At 35.0% G+C, this 12,836-nt stretch overlaps 1 protein-coding gene across 3 annotated transcripts; it reads right to left on the reverse strand.

Moving 5' to 3' along the window:
* Window positions 1–491: 491 nt before the first annotated feature.
* On the reverse strand, window positions 492–12,800 carry LOC18598918 (ARM repeat superfamily protein). Of its 3 annotated transcripts, none has more exons than XM_018122075.2 (18): window positions 12,215–12,800; window positions 10,876–11,419; window positions 9,765–9,998; window positions 8,671–8,762; window positions 7,788–7,998; window positions 6,596–6,753; window positions 6,203–6,430; window positions 5,814–5,998; window positions 4,384–4,477; window positions 4,228–4,284; window positions 3,998–4,132; window positions 3,266–3,376; window positions 3,052–3,165; window positions 2,328–2,489; window positions 2,100–2,228; window positions 1,916–2,017; window positions 1,373–1,452; window positions 492–1,269 (listed from the first exon to the last, which is right to left on the reverse strand). In XM_018122075.2, the coding sequence occupies exons 1-18, from the start codon at window positions 12,767–12,769 to the stop codon at window positions 909–911; spliced, it is 3,552 nt and encodes a 1,183-aa protein (XP_017977564.2). In that variant the 5' UTR covers window positions 12,770–12,800; the 3' UTR covers window positions 492–908. The 3 variants fall into 3 exon arrangements, with proteins under 3 accessions (XP_017977564.2, XP_007028716.3, XP_017977563.2); XM_007028654.3 differs by having other exon boundaries at window positions 3,266–3,334; window positions 6,596–6,777; XM_018122074.2 differs by having other exon boundaries at window positions 6,596–6,777.
* Between the last annotated feature and the right edge of the window lie 36 nt (window positions 12,801–12,836).

The following is a 12,836-nucleotide window of genomic DNA, read 5'->3' on the forward strand; positions in this document are numbered from 1 at the left end:
TATTAATTAAATTATTTGAAATATTTTTAAAACAATTTATGATTTAAACTTTAAATTTAATATTTATTTACTTTTATATTGGTAAATTATATAAATGTAAATTGAAATATAATTATTATCTTATACGATACAAATTTGCATAATTAAATACTCATTAAGAGATTAATAAAAAAATTTTATACTAGTACAAGTTCAAGTAATTTTATACTCATGACAAAGTTAATAAAATTATTTTATACAACAAAATATTTAAAGGGGTTCATATAGTTAGTAATGAATGAAGCATTAGGATTCAAATTCGAATAATAATAAGGGTTAATGTTTCAAAATTGCCAAGTATTCTATCCGTTAACAACTCTAAATGGCGTTATGAAATTTGTTGTTTTTATTTTTTTTTTTTTTCTTTTGAGGATTTCATAAAGTTATAGGATGTTATAAGAGTTAGCATAAAAGGCAAACTCCTGACTTATGAGAGGGATAGAAAGTAAAGGGAGAGTAAAAGATAGTAGCATCATACAAATTGCAACCAACGACACCAAATCCTCCATCCACACAAAATATAGTACGCAAGTAACATTATCTCGGAGCTCTCCGCTGCGCACAAAATTTGTAATGACAAGGAATATACATGAAACAAAATTGTATCACCATCTTGAGTGTTAAACTCATGGCTCTTGCTTGTAAACAGTGCCTCCGACACTATGATTTTACAATGGCTCTCGGCAAAAGATAGGATCATGCCTGTCTGGGTTTGTAATTCAGAGTGCCTTAACACCCTCAATCCCTCATGCCCCAACGTGATTGGGAAAAAATAACTCGCTTTAGTGAGAAGACAACTATAATAAAATCTTTGTCCAGCTCTGCTGAACCAACCACTATTCTGAGTGTATATTCATTTGTTGGCTGTGTTATTTACCACGCAACTTCTTCTGTTTTCCTACTTTGAAAGAATGTTTCTTACTTCCTGCCTCATCCTTTTTGCTCCTACTCACCTCATCCATCTTTCTCTTCTGACCTCTGGCAAACCTTTTCTTGAAATTCTTCTTGTTCTTTTCACCATTTCCATCTGAATGACCCTTCATTGAGTTTTTCACGTGCTTAGCTCCTTTAGCCATTTTCATTCTACCACCATGGGCAGCGGATATACCAGGTTCACTTGAATCAGGAAGCTTGCCACTGTCTCTTTTGTCCCTCTTTCTCTTTCTGTGTTCTACAAAGTCATTTTTCTGTTGAAACGTACCCAATCCCTTGTGTTTCCTCTTTTGAGACCTAGTAATATTCAACAGGTAGTTAGAAGACATATATATGCACACAACCCATAATAAACTAAAATACAAGAGAAAACAAAGTATGTTGCATCAAGAGATCAGACCCCTCAGTTAACGAATCCACAAGTACTGTCTCTGCATCATTAGCATCAACTTCTTTGGGAGTTGTTTTGCTACGTCGGTTCTGCAATAAGATAGAAATTATATATACCCACATGTCACATTGTAGTAGGATCTTCATAAAACACATCTGAGGAGGCTTAAAATGGCACAGATTAACCACATATTCTGGGAGCAAAATGGATACTAGGTACCATACTGGGATCAGGAATAAGGGTCTAGCACACTGGTGTGAAGGAAGACCTTTTTCTTTATTCCAGGACAAACTTTGTTAATAAAACATTTTTACACCTTCAGATCAATGAGATCACTGGACATCAAATGAAAGTGTAGATCAGGGGGAAAGAAAGGAGTGCAAGAAAAGGATTCAAAGCCTTCCTATGAGACCAAAGCCAATTTTCCTCACTATGAGAATTCATCACCCCCTTTACCAAATGTCTTGGGGGAGTATGCAATGTATTCCTCAACATGTTTCAATTTTCTTAAACTGAAATAAAACTAGTAGGCTAAATATAAGAAATCGTTACCTCTATAACAGTATTCAGAAAGCCCCTATGCTTTTCTGGAGTAACCAATTGAACGGCAGCAATACCACACTTCCTTGTTACAATCTCCAATATTATAGTGACCTATAGAAGAATGAATGCACAGATATGAAAAAATCCTCCAACTCGAACTGTCTATATTTATATAAAGTGAAATTCTACTTACCTTTGATCTGAAATGGTTTCTCGAGATAGATGACCACTGGACAACTCCATGAATGATGTCGGAAAGAAAATTCTGCAGGTCTTTAGCTTGCAAGGAGGACACCAAGACTTTGACAAACCCCAAAACAGCCTGTCAACATTGTACAAAAACCTTGTTACTGAGAAGCAAAATTATTTTTCAGCAAAATGCAATAAAAGACAATCTTAATTTGGCACGAGGGAAGCTTACTTTTATAACTTCCACAGCTTTAGTTTGCAGCAAAGATAAAATAGAGGAAACAAGATCAGGCACTGAAACACAGATCTCTGGATCATTATATACAAGAACTGATAGTGCAGCCACTGCTCCACTCTTAATGTGAGGAGATGAACCAGAAAGATATCCCATTATCTGTATGGTAGGCAACGTCATTAGTTATATACAAGTTATCATTAGCATTCAGATGTCAGTGATAATAATATGCAGGTGCAACAAGTTGACAGATATCATCTGCAAATGCAACTATCTGAAGCAACTTGGGATAAGTTAAAAACAGCAAACAGATTTCTAGTGTCAAGAATTTTCTTAAACATGAATATCATAAATTACAAATATGTGTCCAACTTAAAGGGTTAACATCATGTTTTTGAGCAGCATGCCACTTTACTGGAGGAAGACATTTTAGCCTCTAGAGATGGACTCTATGTTCTCTACATTTGTCTTGGAAATGAAACCTGCATCTTCTCTTAATTTACTCTAAAACTTACCTGCAAGAAAAGGCTACTGCTTTAAGACCATTCTAGCTGATCTAAAAGAATTATTATATAGTTTTCTGAATAAATATTTTCAACACTTAATGCCCTGGTAATGAAGTCTAACATATAAAAACATTGATACAAATACATACAAAGTCAAAGCAGCCAAATTTCTTTACAAGAAGAATACACATGTAGACAGACGAAATGACCCTTACCATGCTAATCAGTTTGTGATAGGGTGGATCAGATCTGAGATCTGACAAGTTTCTTAAGGTAGAACTCATCTTTAGGAGTATATCATAAGTTGCTTTCCTAGGTTCTTCCTTCCCCTGCATATCAAATATAAATAAAAATACAATGAGCTGCATTACCCTATAAACTAAAGAAGAGAACAAAAGTAAATAATTAAACTTCTTTAGTAGCTCTTACATCTTTTAATGTGACTATAATCTCATTAAGAATGAGAAATGGCTTTGTATTTTCTTCCAATGAGCTCATCTGCAAGAATTTTGAAAGTTCAAACTGGAATTCAGCTGCCATCTACATTTAGTTCTCCAGAGGGCACAGTATTAGACCCATGTGAACAAAAGCCAGCCAACTACAGTGCTGCCAAAACGAATGGTTTCATAGAAGCTAGACAAAAAGAGAAATGTACATGATTTTGCAAAAAAAAAAAAGAAAGATATTAAGTCTACAATGAATGGATGCAAGTTCCATCATGTAGGCATCAATGACATTGCAATAGGCCAATTCTCCATTACTGCGACAGCACCAATAACAGCTCTTATTTTCAAAAGAGTGATCAAAGTTGTTTAAAGAAGGAACCACAGGCTTGTCATACTTTCTTCATGGCAAGAGGCCCTAAGAGAACTACACAACTAAGGTTTAACTGGTTCATTTAAAAAAAAAAGGTTCTCAGAGGCATAAATCAGCAATAATGCTAAACTCTCTGTTTGACCAAATTAAATTGTGATGAGACATTACCATAATCTAAAGCATGAATCACAATCAATAAGAAGTGCATGAGAAAATAACAACAGTTACATCTTGCTCTGATATAAAATCAGATGACCAGATATGCCATAAAGAATAGAATACATGAAAGCATAATCGAACAGGAATCTCATTTCTCAAACAGGATAAGCTTAGATGAGATTGAACCTTCAAGGTCTGAACCATTAGGATGTTAAAACAATCAAGCCGGCTTCTAAGAGATGCAATATCAGCAGGAGATTTTAGTCCAAGTAATAGATCAATCAACTCCACCACTCTGGAAGAACAAAACCAAGCATGTTCCTGCATCATAACACAACGGAAAAGAGGAAAATTATATCTCCTAACATAAGATGAAGATTATGAATAACGAACCAAAAAAATATAAGAACACATACCTCTAAAACTCTGCTTAAAGTGAAATATGCTTCACAATGACCAATCTCGTCAGTTTCCTAAAAGCCAGAGGTTAATAAACATATACTAACTAGATTAGTTAGTGTCAAAAATAACACAAACAGCACCAATCAGAGATAATCAGATATCTTAAATACCTGAAAAGTTTGCTTTACTAAAGCATAGATAAAATCAATAAGATCCTCCTCAGCTCCTGCAACAAAAGAAGATGCCAGCTCCAGTATAACACACCTGCATAAAAATAAATTTTCTTAGCACCATCATCAATCTCTATAACACTCCATAAAGAGATTGCCAGCTCTTAAAACTTTTGTCAAGTCCAAAGCAAGTCAACTAGAATCATCCATTCAATGCTCCCAAAGACATTCACTCTTAGTTTGTAAACAGATTTGCTTATGGTTCAATGCAAATGGAGCAGATAGAAAGCACTCTCCTTTAGGCTGATGAGGTCAATGTAGTTAAATTTTCAAGCCAATGATATACATTAAATGACCTTTTGCCTTGCAAGTCATTTTCCTAGGAAGTGTTGTTACATGGCCATACCCGCAAAATGAACAAAGGATTCAAGTAAATGGCACATCTTATGTCCACAACTCCACATTCTATAATGACAACAACAAATGCCTGCAGTAGAGATAAAGGATGGGACAGTCACTCCCAAAAGAATGTTGCAGAGAGTCAAGCAACATCAGCAACCATTTAATGCTTACTTTCTACCAATATGATTGGTAGTCCCTTGTTTGATAAATAGGGGGCCTCCTCAATAACTGTTTCAAATAACTGGTAAAGAAAAACAACCAATCAAGTCACATAAAGTCAGTTAGGGTTAAAAGGAGAGTAAGCTACATTATGGTCCCTGAAATGTGTTAGTTGCTTTAATTTGATCATATGATTTTGGGTTAAGACAATGTGTTAAGTATCAATGTTGTTGGAATTTAGGGGCCATAACTGATTTGGTTAGATGTAATATCTCCTAGGAAAGTGCCACCATATGAACAGTATGTTTTGATAGGAGGTCAATCTGAAGCCAAAATCCATCCCCACCATCATGTGTAGCAGCAGTGAAGCCATGAGTTTCAAGAACACAAATCCCAAAAATCCTTAACTCTTCTATTTTTGTTGGGATTGCCCAAATCAATTAACTTGGCTTCTCATTTTAAGCACATTAGCAAAACCAATCTATTAAATCAAAAGCATGTATAATAGTACTGAATTTGAATACCGTATGAATGAAATTAGGTCAATATCACATCACCACATGTAAGTCATGCAACCAGTTTTTGTTGGCTAATACTAGCACCTTCCACTCAAGGTCTTACATTGCTAGAGTATTGATAATTCATCATTAAAATAGTAGATATAGAATTATCAAGGACCTGAAATAATGGCTCTTCAACTTCAGGAACTGAAGTATGGCTAGCACAAAATCCCTATTTATAATAAAAACCACACAATACAGAAATACAGGCAAATTAAGAAGCTGTTAAAGACTTGCAAACTATCAGAAGAAGAAACTGCTGACTCAACTGGAGCATTTTAAATTCAAGAAGTGAAGTCTGCAACATACCTGTGTGCATCTTTCCCCGTAGTACTAAGATTGCCTTGCTCTTTTTCCATGCAGTCATTGGCATTAGCAGCCTGCTTTCCAATTTCACCTTCACCATCAATGAACTGCAGCTTCTGAACCAATGACACAAAAATCCTTTTGGTAATAGAAGAATCTGTGATAGAAGCCAAGCATCCAATGGCATCCTGAGACAGAGATTAGAATATATGTGAAGTATTATATAAATAAGACATCAACCAGTGTTTCAAATTACCAGAAAGGGGATATATATCAATCTCACACAATTTGGTTTCCCAACAAAGAACCTTTCACTTCATCAGAGTAAAGAAATTTGCATAAGTCTATCAAATTTCAAACCTAATGATGTTGAAAGAATGACAGATGTGAACCTTTAGATATAAGCGCTTTGCTGGAAGTGAACAAACAAATACATCACTCAGAGCCTGAAGCAATGCAGGAGCACATGACGACAAAACCTTCATGTTTCTGGTTGCACTTTTCTTTGAATATGAGGCTGAACTTCTGAGCTCTAATACAGAATCTCTCACTGTGAAATTATTTGCCTTACCAGCATCCTTTCCGGATCTAAGTATACTTTTGTTTTGATTGACAAGAATCTATGAAAAAGATTTTGTATCAAAAAAATATGAATACGGATATTATACAAGAGTACACAAGTAACAACCTAAAAATTTATTTGGAAAAAGGATTATCATAAGGTTCTAGTACTTACAATAATATTGATGATAAAGATAAAATGAAGTAAAAAAAAGAACCCTTACCTGTAAGGCAGAAGCAATATTTTCATCCATAAAAGAGTCCTCCTTAAGAATATCAATCAAAAGTTCAGCCAAAGCTTTGAACGTCTTGTGCATATCAATAGGATAGCGACAAAAGGCAGGTAGTAATCCCCAGAGACCATGAGCACGATCCTGCAGATCTTGACGAATTACAGACTTTTTTACTGAATAAAGTGGAAAAAAAGGAAGGACAAAAATTTTTTAAAAAAATTAGAAATTGCCATAAATTACAGTTCAAGAAAAACCTCAGAAAGCAAAATACATAGAATTATGAGGCACAAGAGATAGCTGTCCAAGTAGTATAGTTACAATGAAATAGAAATTAAAACAAGAGAGAAAAAGAGAGATACTGAGAAGGAGTAGATGCTCAGCACAATAAATCCAATTTTGTCTATAAATTAAGAACCAGTACCATACAGGCAGATGTAGATAATCTCATTCTGAGCTGTTATACACTTTTTCATTTTATACACAGTAAAGAAATGATAGGCTACATAGCAAAAAGAAAAAGAAAAGAGATGATAGGCTTCTCAATGAATGGTTGGCCAATGTCATCTGTAGGGCACAAAAACACCTACTACAAACCAGATAAAAGCTTTGGCAAGGCAACAACTACATCTCCTAACAAATGGGGTTGAATGTCTTTGCCTTGGTAAAGGAATCCCTATATTGAAACTTTAAGACATATAATAATGAAAAACTATTTCAAAAAAGACAAGTTTTGCATCACATATTCCATCAAGTTGCAAAAGTTGGACAGGTCCAACCACTTTAAACCAGCCAACGGGATGTTAGGCTAGATGAATTGTGAAAAGTAACAATAACAGAGCAACTCACAGAAGTCGAATAAAGTGAAAGAATGTTTAAGTCACTTTGCACAGCTACAGTTTTCACACTACTGATTGTAGAGATGATATTTAGATATTAATTGTAAGTCTTTATTAAACCAATCAAAATGTCAGGTCCCAGATAAGGATCTTCATATTCAGAAGCAAAATGTCAACTAAATCCTTGGCCTTCAAAATATCCTTGAAAGAATCATAATCCGGTAGGTTCACAGCAATTTAAGCATACCATCTTTCCAGGTGCCTTTTTATGTGCATCTTTACCCTTCAATATTCAAATCTAATAATAACCATGCTGTGAAGAAAATTTCCAAGTGTAAGAAAAGTACCTTTAGAACTTGCCAGCTGAAATGATTTTGCAAGTGGCACTATACTCTCCATATAATACCTGAGAGATGCTCCAACAACATAGTCTTTCAATATGGGTACCAACCAGACGTTTGAATAACTGATGTCATCCGAATGAAGGGTTATAGGCAACAGAGTCAGTATCCTTTCCGGCCCTATAACAGTAACTGCTGATCCTATACAATTCTGAAGCTGCAAATTGTAATAAAAAAGGATATCAATAATCTTTCCAGTTATCACCAAGGAAGATACTCTAGCTGAAGTAGTGAACTAACATTATATATAGAATTGGCACAACATAATGCAACATCTTGTTGCATCAATGTTAAACCTCTAATCAGATAAATTGTTAGGATGTACATGGGCATAGCTAAATGTGGCAAACAGCACACATTTTTCAAACTAAATATATTAAAATGCACCCTGCAGAAAGAGAGGAATATGCAGGCTATCTTGCTTACTCATAATCTAAAGGCCAAACATGCCAACTAAACAGAAACAAAGACCTCCTTGTAACACAATAACAACCCAATCTTTACACTTATCTCTGTATCTCTAAAATACGCATTCCCTTGATTTTGCTAAACTTTTCCATTCTTTACAAATTTATTCTACCTACTTGCAACATGTCACATAAAAGTTGTGACTTTCAAAAGTACAAGGCAGATATATCAATAAGCGCTTCCAAGAATAAATTTTAGTGAAAAAATAAATAACTTGCTAAAACAAAAATTTTAATTCAGTAAAATGTCATAACACTAAAACAGAATATTGACAAATTAAATCTGAAATTATATTAGCAATTTAAAACCACAATACTAATCAACAAGAGAACAAATAGGAAAAGAAAAAGCCAAGACTTACATGGTTCATGTTAGACGTGTCCCCCTTAGCAAGACTCATCAACTCAGCAAGTTTATGTACAATGCTCTTCATAAATATATATGAGGATTCCCCTACAACCAATAGAAGCACAAGTATAAGCAGAATTTGTTGCACAAGTAAACATGCATACTTTGAACTGAGCAGGAAGAATGCAATCCTGACCAACAATTAGGTCCTAATGACAAAATTTCACATTCTTTCGTCTTAGGTTCTCTAAGTGAAATAAGTTATCTATTGTACATTGAAGGGCAAACAACTTGTCACAATACTGCTCCATTATTTTTGTTTTTGATCATTGTACAAAGAAATCTAAAATTCATTTTATAGATATAGGCTTTAGAAGGTAATTTATATGATTTTAGCTCTTACCATGACTAGGGATTTCTAATTTTGGTTCAGAAAATAGCCTGTAAAAGGGTTTATACTAAAATTATAATGAAGACCACCAATTTTGAATGAAATCAATTTTCACATTTGTTATCCTCCCTTTTTTTTTTCTTCCCAGGGGAGTTTTAACTCCATTAGCTAAAGCAATTGAACCATCTTCACTAACAATTTCAAAAATCATGTCTACAACTTGTTTTGACTGAGATCCAATTGTTACTTTTGTGTCCAATTCTAGTGATGAAGGTTATTGGACCTAAGCCACATCAATTTTAAGTATAGATTATGAGAGCCCTGTTGAGAACACTCAACTAAATTAGTCCCATAAATGCACGGGACCATTAAGCCTTCATCACATTTATCTTGAGAAGTTCCTCCTTCAGAGTAATATATATGTTTAATGTGAATTACTAATAAACCATGAGATGACAATTAACAGTTTTAGACACAATGTCAGTCAAGAAACGTAGCACTACGCAGCCAAGCACTTGCATATAGCTCTCTAAGGACAATTACAAACAATGAAATTATAGTAAGAACCTCATTTGTTATGGTGTTATACACATTACTATTAATCAGACATCTGTAAAAAGTTCGCATGAATCTAGAGTATCAGTTCCGGTGCCATAGGGAAAATATGTACAATTGTACAGTTCTTATGCAGCAAGTAAAGAAACAATCCAGCATACCAAGTCTCTGAAACAAAACTGTCAAGACAGCCATAACATGCTCATTTGGAATTCCATCACTTGAACTAAGGGTATTCTCAAGGATAGCACATATAGATTTTATTGCATCTGCTTCCTCACTTCCAAGACCATTGTTTTCAGCAGAGAAAGACTTCAGATCTATATGGTTGCTAATCAACTCCTTCATAATAACTGATGCCAGTGATGTTGTGCTAGCCTCAGAAGTCAAAAGAACTACATCAACATCGACAACATTATGAGAGGAATAAAATTTTTTAAAAGTTCAGCATTGCAATCACAACATCCAACAGAAAACCATCAGCAGCAGCAACAGCAACAAATATTCCATCGCATTAAAGAATAAAGATAAACTCTATGTCTCACATGCAAAGCAGAACTAGACATCTAGACAAAGATACTTTCACATTTTAATTGGCCCTGAGATCAATCAACCAATGATGCCACGTTCTATACTATGGTAAATTGCTGATGATTACTGTTTTCATTCAAAATTCGCTATATTAGATTGACAATATGGAAAGTAAAACATTAACCCAGTAAACAACATGCCAAAGTGTTCTGGAACAATTGTAAAGGCATGTTTTAATATGTCGCACAAAAGTAATGCCATGAGGGAAATGGGCACAGTTGATTTCTAGGAATATTACAATAGAGAGATCTTCAGTCTAGGAACTTCAAACTATAAAATAAGTTTCAACTGTGTGACAATAATTTAGAATCATTTGAAAGAGAAAAAATGTGCATATTACAAAATACCATTTAACTACCAGAAATATTAATAAATAAGACAAGCAGCATCACCATAGAAAAACCTCTGAGAAATCATCACAAGAAGTAATGAAACTGTTCATTCGGAGAAAACATATTCAATAAACTATATTCTGATTGCTATTTAAAGGAATGACAGAAGGTGGTGATGATCCACTGTATCCAATAATAGATTGCAAGACAAGGAAAAACCAAGTTTAGCAATGCCAAAGTCCATTACCATTTGTGAAGACAAAGTAATAAGCGTATCATATCTTCTCATAACTAATAGTAATAATAAGATAAGCATGTCATATCTGAAAAAACATATGAAAAAGCATACCTGCTAAAGAACCAAAAACTAAAGGAACGTTCTTCATCCACGAGTTTGATTCCCCAGCATGAAGTTTGTCTAAAGCACATTTTAACAAAGTTGATGCAGATATGAGAGTGTCAACAGGATTCTTCTCTCCAGAGACATAAGAAGCAAGAGAAACTATAATGTTCTCCATCTCTGGTATAATTGCTTCAACATTTAAATTTCCAAAAAGTACTTCAATAGTTTTATGAATGTTCCTTGTAAGTGAAGAGAACTCAGAACTCATAAGCTTACGTAATTCTGATAAAATTTTTAAACGGACTTTGGCAGAGAGATATGGAACAGCAAGCTTCACCAGATCTAACATATGAAGGACCTCCAAATTTTCAGGTTTTGACAATGTTTCATCCTTGGAATCATCTCCACTCTTAATGGTACTTAAGGTAAGCGCAAGGGGCATATGCTTTTTAAGCAAGGAAAGCACTAATTTACTTGCCTCCTTGATAACGATTGAGGACTGGAAAGACTTAAAAACCTTCTCAAGATATTCTTGGGCACATCTACGGACCTGCAACAAAAAATTAAGTCAACACATCAACTTAACTTTCTTTACTTCTTTTTCTACGAATAAGTCACTATCACTAGCAAGTTGCTAGGGTTATTCCACAAATAGTGAAGGATTACTTCAATCTAACTTAAGGGCCATTTTACAGATACACTTGATTGGGATGTATGTAGCTCTCAATGCAGCTTATACAAGAAAACCATGCATAAGAGCATGAGCACACAAGCTCCAATACAAAGAACTCCCTAAGGACTTAGGAAACTATCAAACTCTTCTGAAGCCATTTTAATCTCTATGTTCTTTTTATTATAGCATTCATTGACAAAAACTACATCCTGTGAAACCTAAGCATGAAAGCATCATCATGCATAGAAGACCAAAAACAACATAATGATGCTGATGACACATTCCGTAACATAATGCAAACAGAGACCATAACATTCATCACAAATAGAGAGTGAGCAAAAATAAATAAATACATAATACCCTGTTTTATTGCTTTGCTATTTACTTCTTCAAACATGGTTAAAAATAGAAAGCAAAAGATAAAAAATATATATTAATATATTTATTTTGTTAAGAACGAGAAAAAATTTAAAAGGAAGTATCAAAATTAAAACACAATTGACCAGAATATAGCAAAATCATGAATTTTCCTATCTCTAAAATTAAAGTTTGTAACCTTCAGTCCTTTAAAAAATATTTTCGACTTTTGCATCCAAAAGGTCATTTAAGCTGTGAAAAGCAAGTAATAAAAGCAACAAGTAAACAGAGTCTAAATAAATATCTTAACAAAACCTTGGGACGTTTATCAATGGCGAATCCAAGCAATGTCTCCAAACCAAAACGAACCGAATGCCAATCCTCCAAATCACAAAACCCATCAACCAAAACCCCCAAACACTTAACCCCGCTTCTCAAACTCGCCACTCCAAGCCCCTCCTTCCCTACCACCCTCACCACAACTTCCACCGCCTCCTTCGCCTTGTCACTCGAAATCCCTCCTTTTGGAACTAGAAGAACCACAATCGACAAGAATGTCAAAAGCGCACCGACTGCCGTCGAATCCAGGGTGGTCGCTGAGTCATCATCGAGGGCGGAAATGGCGGCAGCAAAGTAGGCGGGAGGGGAAAGAGGGAGGGACTCGGCGGAGAGGATAGAACGCATGGCGGCGGCGGTGGCGAGGAGGTGGCGATGCTGTGGGGCGGCTGATTTGGAATAACGGTCCATGAGTTGCTGGCAAATATCGGTCCCATCTTTGAAAGGGGTTTCGGTTTCGTTTTCGAGTTCGAGTTCGTTTGGGTTTTCTCTAATGTCTTCCTCTGGGTGATTTGGGGTCTGTTTCTTCTTCATGGTGGTGATTTGAAACAGATTTTGGGGTAGGTATAGGGTTTAAGACGGTGGTGAAGAAGGGTTTAAG

Source organism: Theobroma cacao, chromosome 5 (genome assembly GCF_053813885.1).
Source record: "Theobroma cacao isolate CCN51 chromosome 5, ASM5381388v1, whole genome shotgun sequence".
Lineage (NCBI taxonomy): Eukaryota > Viridiplantae > Streptophyta > Magnoliopsida > Malvales > Malvaceae > Theobroma > Theobroma cacao.